Source organism: Syngnathoides biaculeatus, chromosome 12, assembly GCF_019802595.1.
Source record: "Syngnathoides biaculeatus isolate LvHL_M chromosome 12, ASM1980259v1, whole genome shotgun sequence".
NCBI classification, from domain to species: domain Eukaryota; kingdom Metazoa; phylum Chordata; class Actinopteri; order Syngnathiformes; family Syngnathidae; genus Syngnathoides; species Syngnathoides biaculeatus.
The window spans coordinates 27,919,902-27,943,867 of NC_084651.1; the positions used below are offsets into that span (position 1 = coordinate 27,919,902).

Below are 23,966 nucleotides of genomic sequence, written 5' to 3' on the forward strand. Positions count from 1 at the left end.
TGTATATACACCTACCTGTCATTTGTAACCCACGAAGCTCCCGTCCTTTGCAGCCGTGCAATCCATTTTCCACGATGAACCAGGTCTCTTGCAAATTTATGAAGGGTAAATCCATCCTCCCATGTGTTCAAGTAATGTCCAGCAATGCAACGAGCTGGCATTTTGAAGGAACAACAACACGAAGGAACAACAAGCTACCTTCCTGGCGGTAAAACTAATAGAAACAAACGAGTCCACTTCAGGGCGGTCCTGCCTTGTATGTCACGTCCTGCTTCTTCTCGAAAACAAATCCCTCAGAGGTTTTTCACGGCGGGAGTTACAAAAAGCTGTATACGTCAAAATTATGTTTTGTGGTGAAAAAAAAACACATGGGTCCATGTTGGCTACCGTTTTTTCATTAATATACTAAAAATAATGCATTCCATGACAGTGGCCCTTTAAATTAAAACTGCAACTGTGACTCAAATTTTTAAATGCATGATGATGAAAGCAGAAACCTGGTCAAAGACATTATATTAATTAGCAAGGCTTTGAGTGACCATGTTTATTTGACTATTTGTAAAATTGTGATACTTTTGCAAAAAGTCATCAAAACAGCGGGAATCACACTGCAAGCAAAACAAGTTGACCTGCTTGTGTTTTTAGTGTTTCAAATCTTTGGCACAGACAAATGATCTTCGAACAGCACACCGAATATCATTCCAGGTTTCACCTGTGAGTAAATAGAAATAAACACAAACTGTTAATTTTGGTATGACTACCTTCTTGATTAGCTTTGTTGTTAATTAATATTCATTTACATCAGACAAGAAGCTGCAATAATATTTTACAAAATCGGAAGACAATTTAAATCACCCAAATATAAAAACAACTATTCTTGATATTCAGAATTCAAATATAAGATTATAGATTGATGTACTACACTTTTCACATGAAGATAATTACAAAATGTGTACTCCTACCTTGAAAGTTTATCTCTACGCAGTCTTGATTTGTATCCACTCTCGGACGGCCATTTGCCCAGTCATCAAAATCAAAGGGTGAGCCATCCGTAAATAAGAATTCTCCATCCTTAAAGACAAAGTCACTTTTTTGTTATACATCCAAAAACAAAGAAAAATCTCGGATTTATCTTCATCTGATGAAGAAATAGCAGTATCGGTTGATCGGGAAGATGGAGGAATACTTCCATACAGATTTGAACCTGTGGCTGTAATTAATATTGAATATTAGGATGTTTCTTCGGGCGGAATGACACGCAGTCTGACTACTCGGAGGCCAAAGTGCAACATAAGTACGTAAACAAAGGCCCCCGGGAGCTCCGGGCTGGCAGCCAAAGATGGTTCTTCGGATGGGAATGACGCAGAGTCTGACAAGCGAGCTCCAGCGGCGGGCTGTGAGCCGAGCTTCAGTTGCGGAGGCTGTTAGCTGAGCTCCCGGGGCCTTTGTTGCTGAGCTTCGGCTCGCGGCTTCCGCCGGACCCCAAAGCTCAGCTTCCTCGTCAGACTCTATGTCATTCCGCCCGATGAACCATCCGAATATTCAACATTAATTACAGCCACAGGTTCAAATCTCTAAGAAGTATTCCTCCGTCTTCCCAATCAACTGATACTGCTATTTCATCAGATGAGGATAAATCTGAGAAATCAGGTCTGTGCATAATGGTGTCCCATGTAATCCAGCGTTTGGAATGGCACGGTACACATCACATACACCCACGTAGATCATGTGACTTGCAAAAATGGCAGTGCCCTGAAAATTCGTAATTGTCGATAAAAAAATCTTCTCAAAACACTATTAAATGATTTAACATCACATTGTCAAAATAGGGTACATATTACATGACCTATTGGATACACTGTTCATGCAAGTATTGGATTTCCCCTTTAATGGACATTTGGGGATGAAAGAACTCTACTGACTTCTCAAAATGGTCAGCAGGAGTGTACTAACAGACATTCACTGAGCTCAACAACGAGGACAGATATTGACTGTGGAAACAATAACAAATCTTTTTGCAGTTCTCCCTGGATTCTACTGGAAGCACAGCCCAAAGATAGGGGACATCTAAAAGGGAGGACACAAAACCACCACATCACTGAGAAATCCGACTGGCCTGTGTAGTGGGCTGCCTCAGGCCCGAGTGAGTGGATATTGACCGAGAAAAAAAGACTGAGTTAATGCAAAACATTGACATTGGACTTACAAATAGATTTGAGCCACTTTCACAAGACTCTGGCTAAGAATGCTCATCCCCCACCACCACTGAAAGGTATGAACTAAAATCCATCCATCCATTCATCCATCCATCCATCCTAGCTGTCATCGGGCAGGAGGCGGGATACACACAGAACTGGTTGCCAGTCAATCGCAGGGCACAGAAAACAGTCACACTCACAATCACACCTACGGGTAATTTAGAGTGTCCAATTAATGCAAATTTTTGGGCTGTGGGAGGAAACCGGACTAGCTGGAGAAAACCCATGCAGGCACGGGGAGATTATGCAAACTCCACACAGGCGGGGGCGGGATTGAACTGTGAGGCCAACACTTTACTATTGTGCTCACGTGCCGCCTGAAATTAGATATTCAAGAACATTTTGGACCCCAAATGTTCGTAGTTGGTTATGGAGCTGTCAAGGATGTGAGACACTTTTGCAGTGAGATGAACACCAGAGTGCTGTGTTTTACTCATGACATGGTGTCTTACATCTCTCAAAAAATCCCGGAGATCACTAATAAGCACCATACTGTAAAATCCATCATGATACACACACGGCGTCTGCATGTTCTCAGCAGCAATCAGAGGAACTGAAGCGAGATTTCATTTATCTCCTAACAAAAGTGCAAAGTTTAGATGCTGAGGTTTTTATAAGTGGACACCCCCCGCTTGTACGATTTGGAGATTAACGTTTTTTGAGGCTCAATCAATTGAATAAGTGGTTACGTCAAGTATCTACTGCACTATCAATGAGTTTCATTGATAATTTCCACATTTTGGGAGCGCAGACATCTTTACAAGGTCGACGGTTTCTGTCTAAATAGACAAGGGGTTAAATTATTGGCTTCCAACTTTGTTTTTTTACTGTGTACGTCATTCACTGGCCCGAAAAGACAATCATGGAAATCCTGGCAAATCTCAAGAATGAAAGGCTCCAGTTGTTCCCAAACAATTGGGGGAACAAGAGTTAAGGTGACACAAGGGGCAGACAGACTCATTTGAGCCATCCAAACAATCGGAGGAACAAATGAGAAATGGAATGAGCCAGCACTTTAAATGTACCACACGTCTTCATGCCCCATTGGAGCCAAGCCCAACGCAGAATTACCCCTCGACTAACCTGAATGCATTATTGGGTCTAAGGGGTAGGGTGAAGCCTATCGTCAATGATGGAGTCCAGCCCACACCACGCCGAGATCTTCCTCCCACCCCTCCTCGCCGAAAACAACCATCGACTAAGATGAGAAAGGCCCCTCCCACTCAGCTACTTTCCGATGGAAGGAGTTGAAAGAACTGGCGAACTTGATGTAGAGGGTCCGATGCTCGGGTGGCATGCAACTGCTCAAGTGTGGGGTGGGGTGGCGCTGACAATCTCTTTAGCAGATTGCTCGTTGCTGTCGGAATTTGCCCTTTTTCATGGAAGCCCCAAATCAGATTGTGATGGAGGCTGTGTAGAACTGTCTAAGCAGCTCTTGTGGCAGGCCATACTTCCTTAAAGCCCCAAGAAGTACATCCTTTGCTGTTTTTTTTTTCGAGGATGAAGTTGATGTTTGTTTTCCACTTCAGGTCCTGTGAGATAGTAATTCCCAAGAACTTGAAGGTCTCAGCGGTTGACACAAGACACCTGGACAGTGTGAGGGGCAGCTGTGGTGAAGGATGCCCCCTGAAGTCCACAATCATTTCTACACTCTTTAGTGTGTTCAACTCCAGGTTGTTTTGGCCACACTAAAGCTATAGCCTCTCCACTTCCTGTTGATATGCAGACTCGTCGCCGTCTTTGATGAGCCAGATGGCTGTGGTTTCATCTGTGAACATCAGGAGTTTGACAGCTTGGTGGCTTGAAATGCAGTCGTTCATGTAGAGAGAAAAGAGCAGCTGGCAGAGAACACAACCTTGGGGTGCACTGGTGCAGATCGTGCGCGTGGATGAGATGGTGTCCCCCAGCCTCATCTGCTGTGTCCTGCCCGTCAGGAAGTGTTAGATCCACTGGCAGATGGCAGGCGAGATGCTAACCTGGTGAAGCTTGGAAAAGAAGAGTTCGAGGATGATGGTGCTGAATGCATAGCTGAAGAATGCAAACAGCATCCTCACATAGGTTCTCTTGGTGTTTAGGGGTTCAAAGATGAAGTGCAGACCAATGTTTATTGTGTCATTCCCAGACATGTTAGCTCGGTAGGCAAACTTCAGTGGATCCTGCTGGGGACCTGCAACTCTTGATGTGGTCCAGCATGAGGTCTTCAAAGGACTTCATGACCACAGATATCACGGCAGCAGGCCTGTAGTCATTTAGACCCAAGACTGCTGGTTTCTTCGGGATCGGGGTAATGGTGGAACATTTGAAGCCGGTTGGTACGACACACAGTTCTTGAGACCTGTTGAAGAGCCTAGGTCTGCGTAGACTTTGAGGCAGGATGGGTCTGGATCCACCGCTTTGTTGATCTTTTGTGGTTTGAAGATCCACCTCATGTCCTGTTCAAGGATTCGGAGATGTTGAAGTTGCCAATAGTGCGACTTGGTGGGTGTGTGGAGTCAAGGTGTCCATGTCAAATCTACAGTAAAAGCTGTTCAGGTCATCGGTTAGGCTTCTATTTTTGTCTATTGGGTGCATGTGGGGGTGTCGTCACTTGTAATAAGTTCCTGATCCGTCCCAGACTGATTTCGAGTCGTTAGTGCCAAACTGTTTTTCCATCTGCTCTCATCCATTCTTTAGTCAGCTGGTTTCTAGTGCGATTGTACTGGGCACTATCCATGCTACGATATGTGACCTCTCTAATATGGCGGAGTTGCCAGAGTTTGTCTGTAAACCACGGCCTATTGTTATTGATTATGCAAAAAGTGTTGGTTGGTACACAGACCTCACAGAAACTGACATACGCAGTGACAGCATCTGTGTATTCATCTAGGGTGCTCACTGAATTTTCAAATTTGTTCTTGTTGGTCCACTTTTTCACTGATTTTACCCAAGACTTCACACACTTATGTACTTGCCTGTATGTAGTTATTAAGTTGATTAAATTTAAGCATAACTTAAGCATCTATATACTACTTTATTATTTAGGGAGGTTGTGGTTAAGTTTAGCTTTGTTAAAACCTCATAGGATACACCTGGACAATGATGTTCGCAGATGACAGTGAAAGAAGGGAGCAGATAGAGAAACAGAAGGGTGGAGGGATGCACTGGAATGGAGACGAATAATGATTAGCTGAAGCAAGACAGAATAGACAGGGTGTCCCAAGAAGATCTTTACACTTTAAATAATTGTAAACTTGATGTTTATTACAATTCAAATACATTTTAACATGTAAAATTATTTACAAATATCATTATTTAAAGTGTATATACATTTTTTTGGGCTCGTTATTGAGGCTACAGGGAGAAGAGATAGCGAGGATGGACAACTTCAAATACCTGTTGTCAATCTAGAGCAATGGTGAGTGTGGTAAAGCAGTGAAAAAAAGCGGGTTAGAGCAGCTGGCGGAAGGTGTCAGGTGTGTTGTGTGACAGAAGAGACTCTGCTAGGATGAAGGGCAAAGTTTTTAAAACAGCGGTGAGCCTAGCCATAATGTACAGATTAGAGATGGTGGCACTGAAGAGACAACGTTCTCTGTATGTTTTTTTCTCTGAGTACTCCGGTTTCCTCTCAAATCCTCAAATTATGCATTGATTGGAGACTCTAAATTCCCCTGATGTGTGATTGTGAGAATGACTGGTTGTTTGTCTCTATGTTGCCTGCCAATGGCTGGCAACCATTTCCGGTTGTACCCAGAAGATAGCTGTGATAGATAGGCTCCAGCATTCTGCAACCCTTGTGAGCAAAAGTGGCTCAAATAATGGATGTACGGATGTTTTCAGGTCTCAAAGTCTTTTTTTGTATTTTTTTTTTGTAACTCCAACTACCGGACACAAATTACTTGTGCATCCTGCCTGATGACAGCTGGGATAGGCTCCAAGACTCTCATGACCCTTGTGAGGATAAGTGTCGCAGAAAATGGATTAATGGAGGAAAGCGGAATGTATGGAGAAAACCCACAGAATCAGAGGTAGACACATACGCGTCTGAGAACATGGAATAGAAAATAAAGATGATTCTGTAGATGTCATTCATGTAAGTGAGGGAGCACAGCTTCGCCAAAGGCGAACAAAAATGAACAAAAGTGCAGAACGTGTTACTGAGATCATACATTTTGGCTTGTCGTATATTCTGATTTACATCTGATTCTTAATCTTTGTTTCACTTTGTTTAGTACAAAAAAAAATAGTTAAAAGCTCAGTTCTAAATTTTAAGTTTGTTTTTGTATTTAGTTTTATGATTCTATCTTCTATCATAAAAAACAGTACTGGATGTTTTTTTTTTACATTAGTATGGAAAATTTTTCATTATTTTTGCAAAACAAACTTTTACAAACAAACTTGCTGGAGTCGGTGGGAACGAGCTCATTTCAAACTCATTGCACACATTGCAAACTCCACAGACTCGGGGCTGGAATTTGAACCTCCAGCCTCAGAACTGTCAAACGTACACTCTGTTCAATTGTTCACCGTTGTTTTATTGAAAGGATCGGTGCTGGTCGGCGCTCAGGAGACCAAGACGACACTCAACAAATGATCAACATTCCCAAATGCTATTTAGCCTCAATAACTATGATGGCATATTTATTTCGACCAAATGCAAGTTCTCAAAACACAGTTGACATTGCGTGAAATCAATCATATGAGCCCCTTACCTATGCCGAGAAGGTGGAGAGCCATTCACCCAGGTAGAGGTCCGCTTGTCAACCAGCTGGGTGTCCATACGAAACCCGCAGCAGACTCTACCTGTTTGTACTCTGCATCTCTCTATTATACTTTTCAGTTGCGTGCGAGAGAAAGGACGGGTGGCCTACCCATCCCACCTGGCGCCGCAACAATTGTTTCCTGATTTACTATTGACACCTAAGTGTGTCCTTCAGACTCTGAGAAACATCTTACGCAGCCATAACTGTCAAGACATCCCACAACAATTCAAATAGCTTTGCTGGTGGTTTGACAATTTTGAGAAACAAGAAGCCATTGAGGCGGCACGGTGTGGCAGCTGGAAAGCGTTGGCCTCACAGTTCTGAGGACCCGGGTTCAATGCCAGCCCTCCCTGTGTGGAGTTTGCATGTTCTCCCCGTACCTGCGTGAGTTATCTCCAGGCACTCTGTTTTTTCCCACATCACAAAACCATGCAACAATAACTGGACACTTTTAATTGCCCCTACTTGTGATTGTGAGGGTGGCTGTTTGTCTCAATGTGCCCTGCGATTGGCTGACAACCAGTTCAGGGTGTACTCTGCCTCCTGGCTATTGGCAGCTGGAATAGGCTCCAACACACCCGTGACACTCGTGAGGATAAGCGGCTAAGAACATGAATGGATGGATAATATATTTGGCGGCATGGTGGAGCAACTGGTTAGAGTGTTGGCTCAGAAAAGAGAGGAATGAAGATTAGCCGAAGTGAAACAGAATATATGTGCGTGAATGAGTTGGGTGGAGGGGGAAGAGTGAGCCTACAGGTGCCATCATATGGTAGCTTGTGTATATACTAAAACAATTGCTGACATTTATGGAAACGGTGTTTCCAGTATGTGTAAGTGTATAGCAGCTCAGCGTCTTGTCTGCCATTTCTCAGTGGATCTACAACTTCCTGATGGGCAGGACACAGCAGGTGAGGCTGGGGGACACCACCTCATCCACACGCACTATCAGCACTGGGGCACCCCAAGGTTGTGTCCTTTCCCCTCTGCTCTACTCTCTCTACACAAACGACTGCACCCGTGGCACCCGATTCTCAAAATCCTGAAGTTGTCCTGGAGATGACTCCACAGTAATCTGCCTCATCAAAGATGGTGACAAGTCTACGTATCAACAGGAAGTTGTGAGACTGGCGCTTTGATGTGGCCAACACAACCTGGCGTTGAACACTCTAAAGACTGTAGAGATGATTGTGGACATCAGGAGGCATCCTTCACCACAGCTGGCCCCAACGCTGTCCAACTATTTCATGTCAACCGTCAAGACCTTCAAGTTCTTGGGAATTACAGTCTCACAGGACCTGAAGTGGGAAACGAACATCAACTCCATCCTCAAAAACCCCAGTAAAGGATGTACTTCTTGCGGCTTCTGAGGGAGTTCACCCTATCATAAGATCTGCTGAGACAGTTCTACACAGCGGTCATCTAACCAGTACTGTGTAACTCCATCACAGTCTGGTTTGGGGCTGCCATAAAAAAAGACAAACTCGGACAATAAAAACCACTGAACAGATTTGAGCACCACTCTAACTACTATTGAAGACTTTCATGCTACTTGAACTAGGTCCACAGCTGGCAGGATCCTTTTGGACCCTCCACATCCTGGCCACCAGCATTTCCAGCTCCTTCCATCAGGTAGGTGGTACCGATCAATGCAAGTCAAAGCTTGCAGGCATTCAAACTGTTTTTTTCCCTCTGGGAATTAAGGCTTTAAATTTTTGATCAGCGAACCTATTGAGACACACCCTCATATCCTGCTATTCCAATCAGTATTAGTATTAATAATATATTCTACACTTTAAATTGCTCCCTTTGCACAACTGGCATTGCACTGGTCTATAACGGGAACCGCGAACGGGTAAGGGCATGCTGTAATTGCTTAACACAATGTTGTGGGGGGATGAGGCAGCATTGACGCACTCTTGACTGCTCTAAATGAAGAAGACTCTGCATCTTGCACATCTGTGACTCTTGTAAGGAATTATTCCATTCACTGAATGTCTCTTGTCCTTAGTTCGTTTGTTCTTTGTTCTGAATGTCGTACTGGAGTGCCGCCGACTGCCAGAGACAAATTCCTTGTGTGTTCTTACATATTTGGCCAAAAAAGCTGATTCTGATTCTGACTTTGTTAGACAAGTCACACATTTGCAAATGTTGGAACTCAGTGTGCACATACTGTGCCCCACATTATAAGGCGCTTTGGCCAGAACACCTCACCAGGGAGGTGTCCGGGAGGCATTCAGATCAGATCCCCCAGCAACATCATCTGACTCCTCTAAATGCGGAGGAGCAGTGGCTCGACACTGAGCTGCTCCCGGATGACCGAGCTTCTCACCCTATCTCTAAAGGAGAGCCCGGACACCCTGCGGAGGAAGCGCATTTCGGACGCTTGTATCCGAGATCTTCTATACGGGCCACACCTCATGACCATAGGTGAGGGTAGGAACATAGATCGACTGGTAAATTGAGAGCTTTCAAAACTAAACAATTTAATTTCATCCATTTCATCCTGTGCTTTTAGGCGCTAGAGAGTTCTTCTTGCTGCTGTTCCCTAATTTTCTCATGTACTGTTTGTCGTGAACTATATGAACTGTTCATGTGGTTAGGCATACAGTTCTGCTTTGGATGGGCAGATTTTCTGGTAGTTTATTTCTGACTGGAAACTAGTTCTGGGTGTATCCCGCGACTCGTGAGGATAAGTGGTTCTGGAAATGGATGAATGGACTTCTGACTGGGTGGCGTTATATATGAATAGTATAGGGAGGGATTTAGTTGTGTGCATGTTGGTGGTGTATTGTTGTTTAAAATGTATTGTATTTGTGTTAGAGCCCTTCTAAAATGATCTCAATCTCAAGGGGTGACTTTAAAACAATACAATTTGATGTAAAAGTCTCCATTAAACAACAAAAACATGTTTTACCACAATCCGGTCATAGAGTCCAATCCAAGAACGCTGAAAAGAGCCAGCCCCTGCCAGAATCAGGTGTCGAACTACTTCATTTTCCAGGCTATTGTGGATTGAAACCAAGTTTCCACCAAGAATGTTGCAAACAGTCTAATGGTAGGAAAACAGGAGTAACAAAGTAAATTACAAAATAAACAGAATTCCCCCCAAATCACAACCACTGAAAAAGAGGTTCATTATGAATTTTCATTTAATGTGCAGAGGACTGCTCACGTGTACCGTGTCATCAAATGTACCTCAGCAAGAGCAAAATTTAATTCCTCATTTTGAAAGATTAAACAGCGGTTGTCCAACCGAGTCCATTCTGGAGGGCAATAACGATCTGCAACATATTTTGTAGAACAAAGACATGGAGGATAGCAGAAGTCTTATTAAGAGTTTGTGCCTCAGAACTAGAAGGTTCTGAGTTTGAATTTTGACTGTGGTCATTCTGTGTGTAGTTTTGTCCTGCAAATTGTCTTTGTGGTCATGTGTTTTTCTCTGGGTACTCTGGCTTCCTGTACAGTAAAATGTACATTATATGATACCCGCATGTGTCTCACACACTGGTGACACATACGGGAGTGTCTCAAGGGTGTCATGTCACAACCGGTAGCCATAATTCTCCTTTATGTGGTAGAGCTAAGCTTCCATCAATCTTGTACCAAGTGCCAGTTCTTATGCTTCAATAATTAGTGCATCTAATATGCTGTCCTTCAGACTGACCCTTTTTAAAAAAATCTTAATTACAGGTTCATAATTTTCTATATGTGTGAATATGAATAGTTGTCTGTCTCTTGGTCAGTCAGTCAGCCACGTCAGTCCTGTGATTTACAAATGATCAGCTCACAGCGAGTCTCATCTTTCGCACCATGTCTCACAATCCTGAAGCATAAATTAAAATGTGTAGTTGTATAGAAAACAGTTACTAACCTCTATTTATAGCAAAAGCCCACTGTGTGAAAGGGATGGGGGAAACACTGTATTAATTAAATTTCACTGAAAAAGATCATGTTAAATTTGAAAAAACAACAGTTAATATGAAGTGGACTATGAGTAAAATTAATGCAAATCTTAGTTTCTTATATGGAACTGACATAGTAGATTATTTTACTGTATTTTAAATTAACTGCTCAAATCAGAAAGTGGTTTACTGTATATATTTATCCATTTACTTACAGCTCCAGTGAACAGTCCACTGATACAACACAAGAGCAACAACAAGTGAAGACAAAAATCCATCTATGGAAAGAGAAAAAAAAATGCATATTTCAATATTGGATGTACAGGTTTAGAGTCACATTTACCATATAACAATTACTCTTCAACTTAATTTAAACAGTTCCAGATTTTGTGTAAATAAAAATATAAATGTTGATCAGGAGAAATCTTACCTTTGCTATTGTGATGCCTGATGTTATGGGAATTAACTGAGAACAGAAAAGAGCAGCCTCTTTACACCCCAGCACTTGGCTGTTGCCCTGCTATTTTAATTGGCTAATAAAACTGTCTTCGTCTCAAAAGACCCCATAATTACTACCTGCCTCTTGACTCATGCTGAAATACATACCTACACCCACACCATTATAACAAAGGCATGCCTGAAGGAATTAATGGCTCATTTCTTTGTTTTGTTTGTTCAACAAACTAGCACACTTTTTATACAAACGGGCTAAAAGTAGACTTCACAAACACTTAACAGTAAGATCATAACTCAGTGTTAGCCCAAGAGACACCCTCTCCAGCTCAGCAATCATACTGTTGAGGTGGTCAAGAGCTTTGTGTATCTGCGGTCCACAGTGACAGATGAGGCAGAACTAAAACTAGAAAAGATCCGCATAGGAGCTCTCACAGCGTAAACCCTGCAATCTCTCTGGAAACAACTCTGGGAGCATTACACCATCTCACACAGTACAAAGCTTTGGAGTGAAAACTCTGCAATGCACCTCGTGTTCTATGGCTTGGATACCTGGTTCCTGAACAAGACCCTGAATGCAAGAATATATTGCTTTGATAGTCCTTCGAACCATCAACAATGTCAGTTGCCCCCAGCGGGTTTCCATCAAAGCGCAAAGATTGTCAGGGGTGTGGCCAGGCCTCTGCCCTGTGCACAGCTGCCTCTGGCAGCAGCTCCTCACCTGCGCCTCATTGGCGCTAATTAGGCCAGGCATATGAACCTTGTGTGTTGGATTATCAGATGCCAGTTCATTGTGTTAGACACTGCATCATTGTGTGTAAGTACACAAGTGTTAATGTATCTTTTGTAAATGTATGTCTCATTAAAGCGTTTCTGTGGCACTTTAGTTGAGTCTTGTTTGTGCTCATATTCCAAGTTTGGCCTGGAATTTATCAGACCTCATTTCAGGATTTTTGGACCTTGCTTTTTTCCAACGTTTTTTTTGTGCTTCTGAATTTTTGGAATGCTTACCTGTGTGTTACCTCTGACAGAATTAAATCTTCTTTTCCTTTCGGCTTATCCTGTTAGGGATCACCACAACGTGTCATCTTTTTCCATCTAAGGCTACCTCGTGCATCCTCCTCTCTAACACCCACTGCCCTCATGTCCTCCCTCACAACATCCATCAACCTTTTCATTGGTCTTTCTCTCGCTCTTTTGCCTGGCAGCTCCATCCTCAGCACCCTTCTATCAATATACTCACTCTCTCGTATCTGAACATATCCAGACCTTCGAAGTCTGCTCTCTCTAACCTTTCTCCAAAACATCCAACTTTGGCTGTTCCTCTAATGAGCTTATTTCTAATCCTATCCAACCTGCTCACTCCGAGCGAGAACCTCAGCATCTTCATTTCTGCTAACTACAGTTCTGCTTCCTGTTGTTTCTTCAGTGCCACCGTCTCTAATCCGTACATCATAGCAGGCCTCACCACTGTTTTATAAACATTGCCCTTCATCCTAGCAGAGACTCTTCTGTCATATAGAACACCAGACACCTTCTTCCAACTGTTCCACCCCAACTTGGACTCGTTTCTTCACTTCTTTACCACACTCTCCATTGCTCTGTATCCAATTATTTGAAGTCATCCAGCCTCGCTATCTCTTCTCCCTGGAGTTTCACTCCTCCTCCTCCACCCCTCACATTCATGCATATATGTTCTGTTTTACTTCGGCTAATCTTCATTCCTCCTCTTTCCAGTGCATGCCTCCATCTTTATAATTGTTCGTCCGTCTGCTCTCTGCTTTCATTGCAGATCACAATATCTGCGAACATCATAGTCCAAGGAGATTCCAGTCTAACCTCATCTGTCAGCCTATACAATACGACCACAAACAAGAAGCGGCTTAGCACAAATACCTGAAGTTGTCCCACCTCCACCTTAAATTCTTCTGACACACCAACAGCACATCTCACCGCTGTTCTACTGCCCTCATACATGTCCTGTACTATTCAAACATATTTCTCCACCACACCAGACTTACGCATGCAGTACCACAGTTCCTCTCTTTGTACTCTGTCATAGGCTTTCTCTAGCTCGACAAAGACACAATGTAGCTCCTTCTGTCCTTCTCTGTACTTTTCCATGAGCATCCTCAAGACAAATAATGCATCTGTGGTACTCTTTCAAGGCATGAAACCATACTGTTGCTCGCAGATACTTACGTCTGTCCTGAGTCTAGCATCCACTACTCTTTCCCATAATTTCATTATGTGGCTCATCATCTTTAATCCGCTGTAGTATCCACAGCTCTGAACATCGCCTTTGTTCTTAAAAATGGGGACTAGCACACATTCCTGCCATTCTTCTGGCATCTTCTCTTCTGCTAGTATTATATTCCTCCTTACTAATCATTGCCACTTCCTGGCCATTCATGCTTGCCTCTTCTACTCTACCTCTCCCACTCTCTTCATCATTAACTTCTCAAAGTACTCTTTCCATGTACTTAGCACAGTACTGGCACCAGTCAATATATTTCCATCAGAAAATCAGTGTCCTTGATCACCTTTACTCGCTGCACATCCTTCCCATCTCTAGTCCTCTCTCTGGCCAACCTGTATCATTTTCTCCTTCTTTCGTATCCAACCTGATGTACATGTCATCATATGCCTCTTGTTTAGCCTTTGCCACCTATATCTTGGCCCTGCGTCGCATCTCAATGTATTCCTTCCGCCTCTCTTCAGTCCTCTCCATGTCCCACTTCTTCTTCGCTAATCTCTTTCCTCGGCTGGCTTCCTGTATTTTGGGGTTCCACCACCAAGTCTCCTTCTCCCCTTTCCTACCAGAAGGCACCCCAAGTACTCTCCTGCCTGCCTCTCTGAGTACCTTGGCAGTAGTATTTCAGTCTTCTGGGAGCTCTTCCTGTCCATCTAGAGCCTGTCTCACATCTTTCCAAAAGGCCACAAGATTTTGTGTAAATAAAAATGCAAATGTTAATGATGCAAAATCTTACCTTTGCTGTTGTGATGCCTGATGGTAGGGGAATTAACTGAGAACAGAAAAGAGCAGCCTTTCAACACCCCAGCTCTTGGCTGTTGTCCTGAAATTCTAATTGGCTTAATAAGCTGTCTCAGTCTCAAAAGACCTGATAATTACTACCTGCCTCTTGACTCATGCTGAAATACATATCTACACCCACACCATTATAACAAAGGCATGCCTGAAGGAATTTATGGCTCATGTCTTTGTTTTGTTTGTATAAGAAACTAGCACATTTTTTATACAAACAGACTAAAGGTTGGTTGATTAATGAACATTTTTAACAACAAAAACTTAACAGTAACATCATAACTCAGTGTTACCCTGATCATGTCCATGCCTCAGAGTCCTGCATTTGGGTCCTACCCTTTGGCACATGCCTGTGACAGAATGAAATGGCCTACCATGGACCCAGCGGACTCAGACCCGATAAACGTGAACTTCAAGCCCAGCAGAATGAAGAATTTCCTGCCCTTCAAGCATAAGCCAGAGAGGAGATTAAATGCCTCTGATTAACTGCCTCTTGCCCATGCCTCAGCGCTGTTCGACCCCGAGCCACCTCTCCCCCTACCCTCAGTACCGCTGAACCCCGAGCCGCCTCTTGACAATGCCTCTGAGGTGCTAAGCAGCAGCAGCATTTACCACCTCTTGACCATGCCTCAGCGGTGCTTCATTCCCAGCTGTCACCTGCTCCTGTTCGGTTCCCGCTTTGCCATTGGGACCCTCCTCATGGATATCCGCCTGAGTCACCCCATAGGGATACTGGTGCTTGGCGTACTAGCTGACCTCCTGAACTGCTCTGCCTAGCTCCTCACTTTGGGTGGCCTGGATGAGCACCAGACAGCTTGAGGTGGGTGTTTGTGGCCTCCTCTGGGCCCCCTTTTGTCTGCCCCTAGTCGGTACTTTGTTTGTTGTTTTGTCGTGTCTGGGATCCGCGCCTTGGGAGGGGGCTCTGTCAGGGGAATGGTCAGGCCACTGCCTCTGCAAGCAGCTCCACACCTGTACTTCATCGACGCTAATTAGGCTAGGCATATAAACCTTGTGTTTTACATTGTCAGTTGCCAATTTGTTGTGTTAGACACTGCGCCATTGTGTGTAAGTACAGGTTTTTGTGAAAAAGATACTTTCACATCATATATCTGATCTGTGTAGCTGTTAGATCAAGCAGAATACTGAATACTGAATTTGAACCGAACCAGAATTTCCAGAGGGTTGAGAGAGAAACAAGACATTATGCTAACTGTAAACAGAATGAGAAACGTGATGCCATATCTACAACAAAGATTCATATTTTTGAATGTTGTTTGAGACTGTAGTGAGTAATCCCACACCCAATGAAAGAATCAAATGAGTGTGCCTTCGAACACAAGCAGGTGAATTCACACTGTTATGCATGCAAAAAGACCAACCGAAATGTCCAACAATTGCTGTCCATGACGGGAAACAAAAGACGTCACCCAATAAATCGTAGATGGAAACCAGGACCAAGGTTCTGCCAAAGAGCAACACCGTGGACAGGACATGTCCCACGATGAGGTACCCAGGGCCCACCCAAGGCGCCCCAACAACTGAACACCGGGCGGTGGCTCCAGGAACCCAATGTCACCCACCTAGCAACAACCTCTCTCCCTGACTGCCCCTCCCCCAAGGAGAACAGGAAGCCCCTCCCCCTCACACCTGTAGGCCCTGTGATACAACCAGTCCCAATTTAGCCTGAAGGTGGGAGAATATTTCTTGTTTGTTGGAAAGGGTGGGGGTGATAGGGGCATCCAACAAGAGAAGGATGAGGCTGGGAACCCAGGGAGCAGCTCCGCCAAAAAACATCTGGCCTGGGGGGCCACAGAGCACACACATGTTGCCATTGGCCCTACCCCATGAATAAGTGCCCCTCCTCAAGTGGTGTGGTGCATTTAAAGGAGAAGAGTGTGCATTTTGATTAAAAATGTATCCGATAGGTCATATCATATGTACTGTACCTTGAAAATTTGAGGTTAATCCGATATCATTTAATGGTGTTTGGAGAAGATTTTTATCTGCAATTATGAATTTTCATGGGCGCTGCGATTTTGGCAAATCACATGACCTACATGTGCAGATGTGATATATTAGGTGCCCCAACAAAGGCTCGCTTATGTTGGCACACAATTATGGCCAGCGCTGATTTCTTGGATTTTTCCTCATCTGATGAAGAAATAGCAATATCGGTTGCTTGGGAAGACGGAGGAATACGCTCATACACATTTGAACCTGTGGCTGTAAATAATGTTGAATATTCTGAGGGTTATTTGGACGGGAATGACGCAAGTCTGACTCCGCGGAGGCCGACGCGTGGGACACACTATTCATCCTATCAATTTTGGAGTGTGTTTAGGCCAGCCGTCAAAGGACTGCAGTGAGGACAGCACTCATTGCCATGAAGGATGGTAGAACCCATCAGTTAAAGGTCGGCCTAATATTGTGGGAAAGGTTGTTTTAGCCAACAGGGTGGTATGGTATGGTATATAATGGAATGATCTTTGGCTTGGTGGAAGTTAATACTGCCTCCACAATAGCGGCATGGTCGGTCAGCTGTTAAAGCATTGGCCTTACAGTTCTGAGGATTCGGGTTTGATTTTTGTGGAGTTGTTTTTTTTTATTGTGGAGTTTTGTGTGTGTGTGTAGGTTTTCTTCAGGCACTCCGGTTTCCGGTCCTTGAATGATTCTTTTTCTTACTGAACAAAACATGCCACTGAACATTCCGCGAATTATTTCTATCCAAATTATGGCAAAATTTTGTGACACAGTAAGGGATTTTACCGTGTCCAATTGTTGTGGTGCCGCATCTGAAGACACTACAAACCGGTGATGATTTCTTTGTTTGCATACGTAATACCTCACATCTCCACACGTAGGTCATGTGACTCGCCAAAATGGCAGCCATGAAAATTCGGAATTGCCGATAAAAAAATCTTCTCAAAACACCATTAAATGATAGAGAATTAACCTGAAATTTTCAAGGTACATTACATATGATATGACCTATAGGATACATTGTTAATCCAAACAACCACACTTCCCCTTTGAAATCTGGGGGACCAGTGAGAAAGTATGTGCAGGGAATAGCATGTGTGCTAAGTGAGTGATTCAGAGGTATAGCTCCTTCAGGTCAGGCCCATCAGGCTGGACAACCATTGACGAAAAGGGGCGCCATTTGCAGACCTGTAGTACACTCCAGGGATGGCCCCGACACCTTACCGGCACCCACTACCAGCTTCTCAGTGTGGAAGGTGGACTCCCCCGAGACTAGGCAGGGACTTAAAAAAAAAAAACACACCAGATCCTACAGCCCACAGGGAACCACCTGGGCCCCCCGTGGGAAGAGGAGGAGGCATGCGGAGAGGGATGCATGGAATGGAGAGAAGAAGCTAGCCCAAGGAAAAACAAAGGGGCCACACCCCTCCTACCAGCAGAAGGATACCTACCGTCACCACTGAAGCGCTCACGGGACATGGGCCAGTCAAAATCACACAGCTAGTACCTTCAGAGAAGTCACCCATGTGGTCCAAATGCCCTACTCCTGAGATCAGCTTAGAGTGGAAAAAAAGTTCCAACCTCACAGGAGATGGACCTGTTAAAATAGCGACAAAGACAATTTTCACTCCATGAATGTGTCGTCCCACATTGAAAACCGATCTAAAATATATGGGAAAAGAAAAAATAAAAAGTAATAATAATCATGAGTTGACCTTCCAGCAGGTATGATATGGGACCTCACACCCATGTGACTTTGGAGAAACTTGCACGTTGCAGGTACTTGCACGTTGGGGTACAACCAGTATTGGGGAAAGCGACAGGTAAGGGTAGTGGCACGTGGAAGCAAGGGCAGCAAACAGCCCCTAGGTCATTGTTTGTGCACCACACAGGCTGTGCCATGTTGGAGTACCAGCAGTAACCTGGAAACTCGTGGTACAGGTGCGTCGAAGTGAGAGCAGTAAACGGGCCTCGGAGAGCAAATGGACCCCTGGCCGTGGGTTGCGCACCACACGGTACAACTAGAGCAGAGTTTGGGAACTTATGGCTCGTGAGCCATACCTGGCTCTTTTGATGGTTGTGTATGGCTTCCAGAGCCCTCATCACGACGACTGTATACAGTATGTCATTTCTGTCGCACAGGCAATGGAAATGAGGAAGAAACAATTTGTCCTCGTGGGGTTGCTGTAGTTTGCTGTCCTATATGGAAGTCGATGTGGGCATGCGCAGAATTGTCCAACATTAATCGGGTGGAAATTAATTGTGGAAACGCTTTTGACAAAGATGGCTAAAAGAAAAAGAGATCAGGAGTACAGTAGCATAGTTTGAAATAAGAATGGACTGAGGAATTGGCCTTTGTGGAGAAAGAAGGTTCCTTTGTGTCTAATTTATAATGACAAAATTGCAGCGATGAAATACTCAAATATAAAGAGCCATTTTGACACATGCCATTGAATCAAAATATCCAGCGTGGGACAGCAAGAAGAAAGCATGTTAAGAGCTACTGTCCAGAGTCCAGTCAGCAGCAACTCTTTGTTTGGACATAACAAGGAGACTGCAATTCAAATAGCTTTGCTGGTGGTTTGACAATTTTGAGAAACAAGAAGCCATTGAGGCGGCACGGTGCGGCAGCTGGAAAGCGTTGGCCTCACAGTTCTGAGGACCCAGGTTCAATGCCAGCCCTCCCTGTGTGGAGTTTGCATGTTCTCCCCGTACCTGCGTGAGTTATCTCCAGGCACTCTGTTTTTTCCCACATCACAAAAGCATGCAACAATAACTGGACACTTTTAATTGCCCCTAATTGTGATTGTGAGGGTGGCTGTTTGTCTTGATGTGCCCTGCGATTGGCTGGCAACCAGTTCAGGGTGTACCCTGCCTTCTGCCCGTTGACAGGAAGAATAGGCTCCAGCAGTCCCATGGCCCTTGTGAGGATAAGTGGCTTAGAGGATGGATGGATGGATGGACGGATGGATGGATGGAAAGTCATTCACACACACCACTGTTTGATGTTGCCAATGAACTATTTTTTTTACATAAATACATGCCTCTGACAGCAAGCATTCTTGGCGAGCACACATACTGTAAGTGAGGAGAAATGAAAAAACATGAAACCTGCAGACCAGCTGATTGTGAAAACTTGGAACGCACTTCCCATCACATACCACTTACTCCGACGAGTGGGTATTGCTGTACTGACAATGTTTGGTTCTGCCTATGCATGTATAAAGTCTTTCTCACATTTACAAAAACATTAAGACCAACCTATGTTCACGAGTAACTGTAGGAAATCTCAACAGCTGCATGATGTTTTATCTAATGATGTATGAAACAGAAGACAAAGCTATCAGCAAAACCATGCAGCACCACAAGTCGCACTAATGGTAAGAAGTACTTTGTCATCATTGGTTAGGAAACTCATAATGTTATTTCAAAGAATTTAGAGAGTTATTGTACTCCTAAAGTGTTTGTCTTACATAAATGCACAAATACACTTGTATTTAGTCTTAAAAATATTATATGGCTCTTTTGGAATTACATGTAAATATATTTGCCGTTTATGGCTCTCAGCCTAAAAGGTTCCTGACCCCTGTATTACTGTATAGTTACCATCCATTACTTGGAGACTTCTCTGCTGGAGGTGCTGGCAATGTAGCCGAGTTTTTTTTTTTTTTGTTACCTTTGAGATGGAGTGTTGTTTTCTGTGTGTGGTGTGTTGGAGGTTGGGGTACCAGAATGTTTAAAACATGTCAACAGTATTTATACTTGGCATACTTGGCATACATTTTTATTGTATTATGTGCAGTGAAGAAAATAAGTATTTGAACACCTTGCTATATTGCAAGTTCTCCCACTTAGAATTCACCATCATGCTTTGGAGGTGTTTTTCTGCACATGGGACAGGATGACTGCATTGTATTAAGGAGAGGATGACCGCGGCCATGTATTGTGAGATTTTGGGCAACAACCTCTTTCCCTCAATCAGGGCATTGCAGATGGGTTGTGGCTTGTTCTTTCAACATGAGAAAGCACACCGACAGGAAAACCAAGGAGTGGCTCCGTAAGAACCATATCAAGGTTCTGGCATTGCCTTGCCAGTCTCCAGACTTAAACCCAATAAAAAATCTTTGGAGGGAGCTGAAACTGTACTACATATATATATATATATATATATATATATATATATATATATATATATATAAAAACGTGTATTCTGTGCTTTTTACAGAAATGAAATGCTCTGGCCGTTCTTCCCAATCATGCCATTCCAGGTCTCACTGTCATTGCCCATGTGGGCATTGAAGTCCCCCAGCAGAGTGATGGAGTCGCCAGAGGGGGCGCTCTCCAGCACTCCCTCTAAGGACTCCAAAAAGGGTGGGTACTCTGCACTGCTGTTTGGTGCATAAGCACAAACAGTCAGGACCTGTCTCCTTACCTGCAGGCGGAGGGAGGCTACCCTTTCATCCACTTGGGTAAACACCAACGTAGAAGCCCCGAGCCAGGGGGCAATAAGTACACCCACATCTGCTCAGCGTCTCTCCCCATGGGCAACTCCAGAGTGGAACAGAGTCCAACCCCTCTCAAGAGGAGTGGTGCCTGAGCCCAAGTGGAGGGCAGAGGAGAGTCCAACTATTCCAAGTTGGAACTTCTCAACCTCGTGCAGCAACTCGGGCTCCTTCCCTGCCAAAGAGGTGGCATTCCATGTCCCTCGTGCTAGTTTCTGTCGCTGGGGATCGGATCGCCAAGGTCCCAGCCTTTGGCCACCACCGAGCTCACATGGCACCCAAACCCAACGGCCCCTCTCACAGGTGGAGAGCCCATGGGAAGGGGGACCCATGTTACCCTTTTGGGCTGTGCCCGGCCGAGATCCATGGGTGCAGGCCTGGCCACCAGGCGCTCGCCTTCGAGCCCCACCCCCAGGACTGGTTCCAGAGGGGGGCCCCGGTGACCCGCGTCTGGGCAAGGGAAACCAAGATCCAATTTTTGCAGTCATCATAGGGGGTTTGGAGTCGTACTTTGTCTGGTCCCTCACCTAGGACCTGTGTGCCATGAGTGACCATACCAGGGGCATGAATCCCCAGAAAAACTTAGCTACTTGGATCATCGAGACACACAAACCCCTCCACCACGATAAGGTGACGGCTCAAGGAGGAGTAAAAAGTATCCTTTTTATGCATTATGCTTTAATTCACACATATTTGGCTAATTTTCATTTAATTTGATGGATGACGGTGAGGAGAGTACAGTATATACAATATGTCATGGGGCGGACTAAAGGAAAAATAGCTTGGGGGGTGGTCAAGGAACTGGCCCATTTCACGTGCCGTAAAGAAACAGCCTGTCGGCAAGACAAATTTTAGTTGACCCGACGATTTGATTTTAAAAAAAAAATAATGGTGCTCTTTTCAAGATTGAACTTCCTGCTTTTTACTAATTTACTTCTCACTTCCTTACTTTTCTACGAATTCCCACTGTTCCAACTTCGACATGTTCCGGTTCTTCAAACCAACCTGTGCACGGTACCATTTCCCTTGTTTCTCCACATTTCTAAATAAAAGCCTGAAATTCCCATTTTTTCCCAAACTTAATGTACTTCTAATTTCATTATTTCTCAACTGATTCACACCATTTCCACTGTGTATTGCGCTAGTTCAGGGGTCAAGAACCTTTTAGGCTGAGAGAGCCATAAATGCCAAATATTTCAAAATGTAATTCCAAAATAGCTATATGATATTTTGAAAACCAAATTCTATTGTATTTGTGCATTTTATGTTAGACCAACACTAAAAGAGTACAACAAGTCTCTAAATTCTTTGGAATAACATTATGCTAATGCTAACCAATGATGACAAAAGTACTTCTTACCACTTATGCGACTTCTTTGCTGATGGCTTTGTTGTCTGTTTCATACTTCATAAAATTAAACTTTATGCAGCCTTTGAGACTTCCGTTATTTGTGAACGTAGGTTGGTCTTAATGTTTTTTTTTTTTTTTTTTTTAAATGTATCAGGTTTACCAGTTAGACATTCATTAAACCGGACAAAAAGGGAAGCAAAGACACCAGTTCAAGTTTGATGGCTCGCCAGGAGAGAGGAGAGGAACTCTCTCGTACAATTCAGCACTGCACTGTCATATTATTCTCTCCTCAGGACCTCTATTTATTTGGTTTCAAACGCCTTTTATTTACACAGATGTTACATAAAGGACACGGGGGAGCAAAACGTAATTGGAAACAAAGTGTACTTGTTTGTTCGTGTGTGTGGGTGTGCATGTGTGTGGAAGATTGCTGAGTACATGTGTGGTAATCATTTCTTCAACAGACAACAAGCGCTCCTGGTTCTAATAATTCTGATGATTAGATGTTCTTGTTCTTGTGCTATCTCTTGCTAAGCGGCTGCCATGTAATCTAGAGCAGAGCAAAGTATTTCTTCATTGAGAGCAGATGTATGATAATTATCTTCACAATTATTCCGACAGTGAGAAGGTCTTTTCACATTATTAGGTAGAACATTGTTGGTACAGCAATACTCACACACCGCAGTGTGTGGTATGTGACGGGAAGTGATTAGCTCATTTTCATGTAAAAAGAAATAAAATAAATTCAGTGGCAACATCAAGCAAGACCGTTTTGGCAAACTCCCATCTGTCAATGGCTTTCCGTTTCTCACAATTGCCAAAACACCAGCAAAGCTATATGAATTGCAGTTACCTTGTTGTGTCCAAAGAAAGAGTTGCGATAAACTAGCTTGGAATCTGGACAGTAGCTCGTGACATGCTTTCTTCTTGCTGTTCCCCGCAGGATATTTTGATCCCATGGCGTGTGTTGAAGTGGCACTTTATGTTTGAGCATTTCATCATTACAATTTGTCATTATAAATTAGACACAAAGGAAACTTCTTTCTCCACAAAGGCCAATTCGTCTGTCATTCTGACTGAAAAGTATGCGACTGTACTCCTCATCTTTTTCTTTTAGCCATCTTTGTCAAAAGGATTTCCACAATATATTTCCACCTGATCTGCGTTCGATCCTTCTGCACCTGCCCATATCGACTTCCACACTGGGCAGCAAACTATGGCAACCCTACTAGAATAAATTGGCCTAGCCTCATTTACATTGCCTACATGACAGAAATGAAATACTGTATACAGTATGTCGTTGTGAGGGCTCTGCGAGCCACACGCAACCATCAAAAGAGCCAGGGATGGCTCGCAAGCCATAGGTTATTGACCCCTGCTGTAGACTGCTTGATTTGTCACTTTAAACTGCTCCCTTTGCACAATTGTCATTGCACTGGTTAATAATGGGAGCGGCAAACAGCTAAAGGCACTCATTATAAGATTGACATAGTGCGGGAAGAGTACCACAGATGCCCTATTCGCCTTGAGGATCCTCATGGAAACGCACAGAGAAGGTCAGAGGAGCTCCATTGTATCTTTGTAGACCTAGAGAAAGCCACATGTGCCGTTGGTGTGTCAGAAGAATTTAAGGTAGAGGTGGGACTGCATCAGGGTTCCGCGCTGAGCCCCTTCCTGTTTGGGGTAGTAATGGTTAGGCTGACAGATGAGGTGATGATGTTTGCAGATGATA

General features: G+C 43.9%; 1 protein-coding gene across 2 annotated transcripts; it reads right to left on the minus strand.

The window, feature by feature from the left end:
• Positions 1-596: 596 nt before the first annotated feature.
• On the minus strand, positions 597-15,939 carry LOC133509802 (galactose-specific lectin nattectin-like). 2 transcript variants are annotated; one of them, XM_061837177.1, is made up of 9 exons: positions 15,781-15,939; positions 14,346-14,381; positions 11,333-11,368; positions 11,118-11,180; positions 10,872-10,893; positions 10,196-10,281; positions 9,915-10,049; positions 963-1,071; positions 597-712 (listed from the first exon to the last, which is right to left on the minus strand). In XM_061837177.1, the coding sequence occupies exons 1-9, from the start codon at positions 15,892-15,894 to the stop codon at positions 642-644; spliced, it is 672 nt and encodes a 223-aa protein (XP_061693161.1). In that variant the 5' UTR covers positions 15,895-15,939; the 3' UTR covers positions 597-641. The 2 variants fall into 2 exon arrangements, with proteins under 2 accessions (XP_061693161.1, XP_061693160.1); XM_061837176.1 differs by lacking the exons at positions 14,346-14,381; positions 15,781-15,939 and adding an exon at positions 11,885-12,262.
• Positions 15,940-23,966: the final 8,027 nt, after the last annotated feature.

Bases quoted from the DNA above. Each gene is read 5' to 3' on its own strand.
- LOC133509802 (XM_061837176.1), bottom strand. From the start codon at position 12,109: ATGCCTGGCCTAATTAGCGCCAATGAGGCGCAGGTGAGGAGCTGCTGC. The intron at 11,181-11,332 runs GTAAGATTTCTC...CTCTTTCCATAG, and splicing joins CAGGCATCACAATAGCAAAG to ATGGATTTTTGTCTTCACTT. The intron at 1,072-9,914 runs GTAAAACATGTT...TTTGTCTTTAAG, and splicing joins GACTCTATGACCGGATTGTG to GATGGAGAATTCTTATTTAC.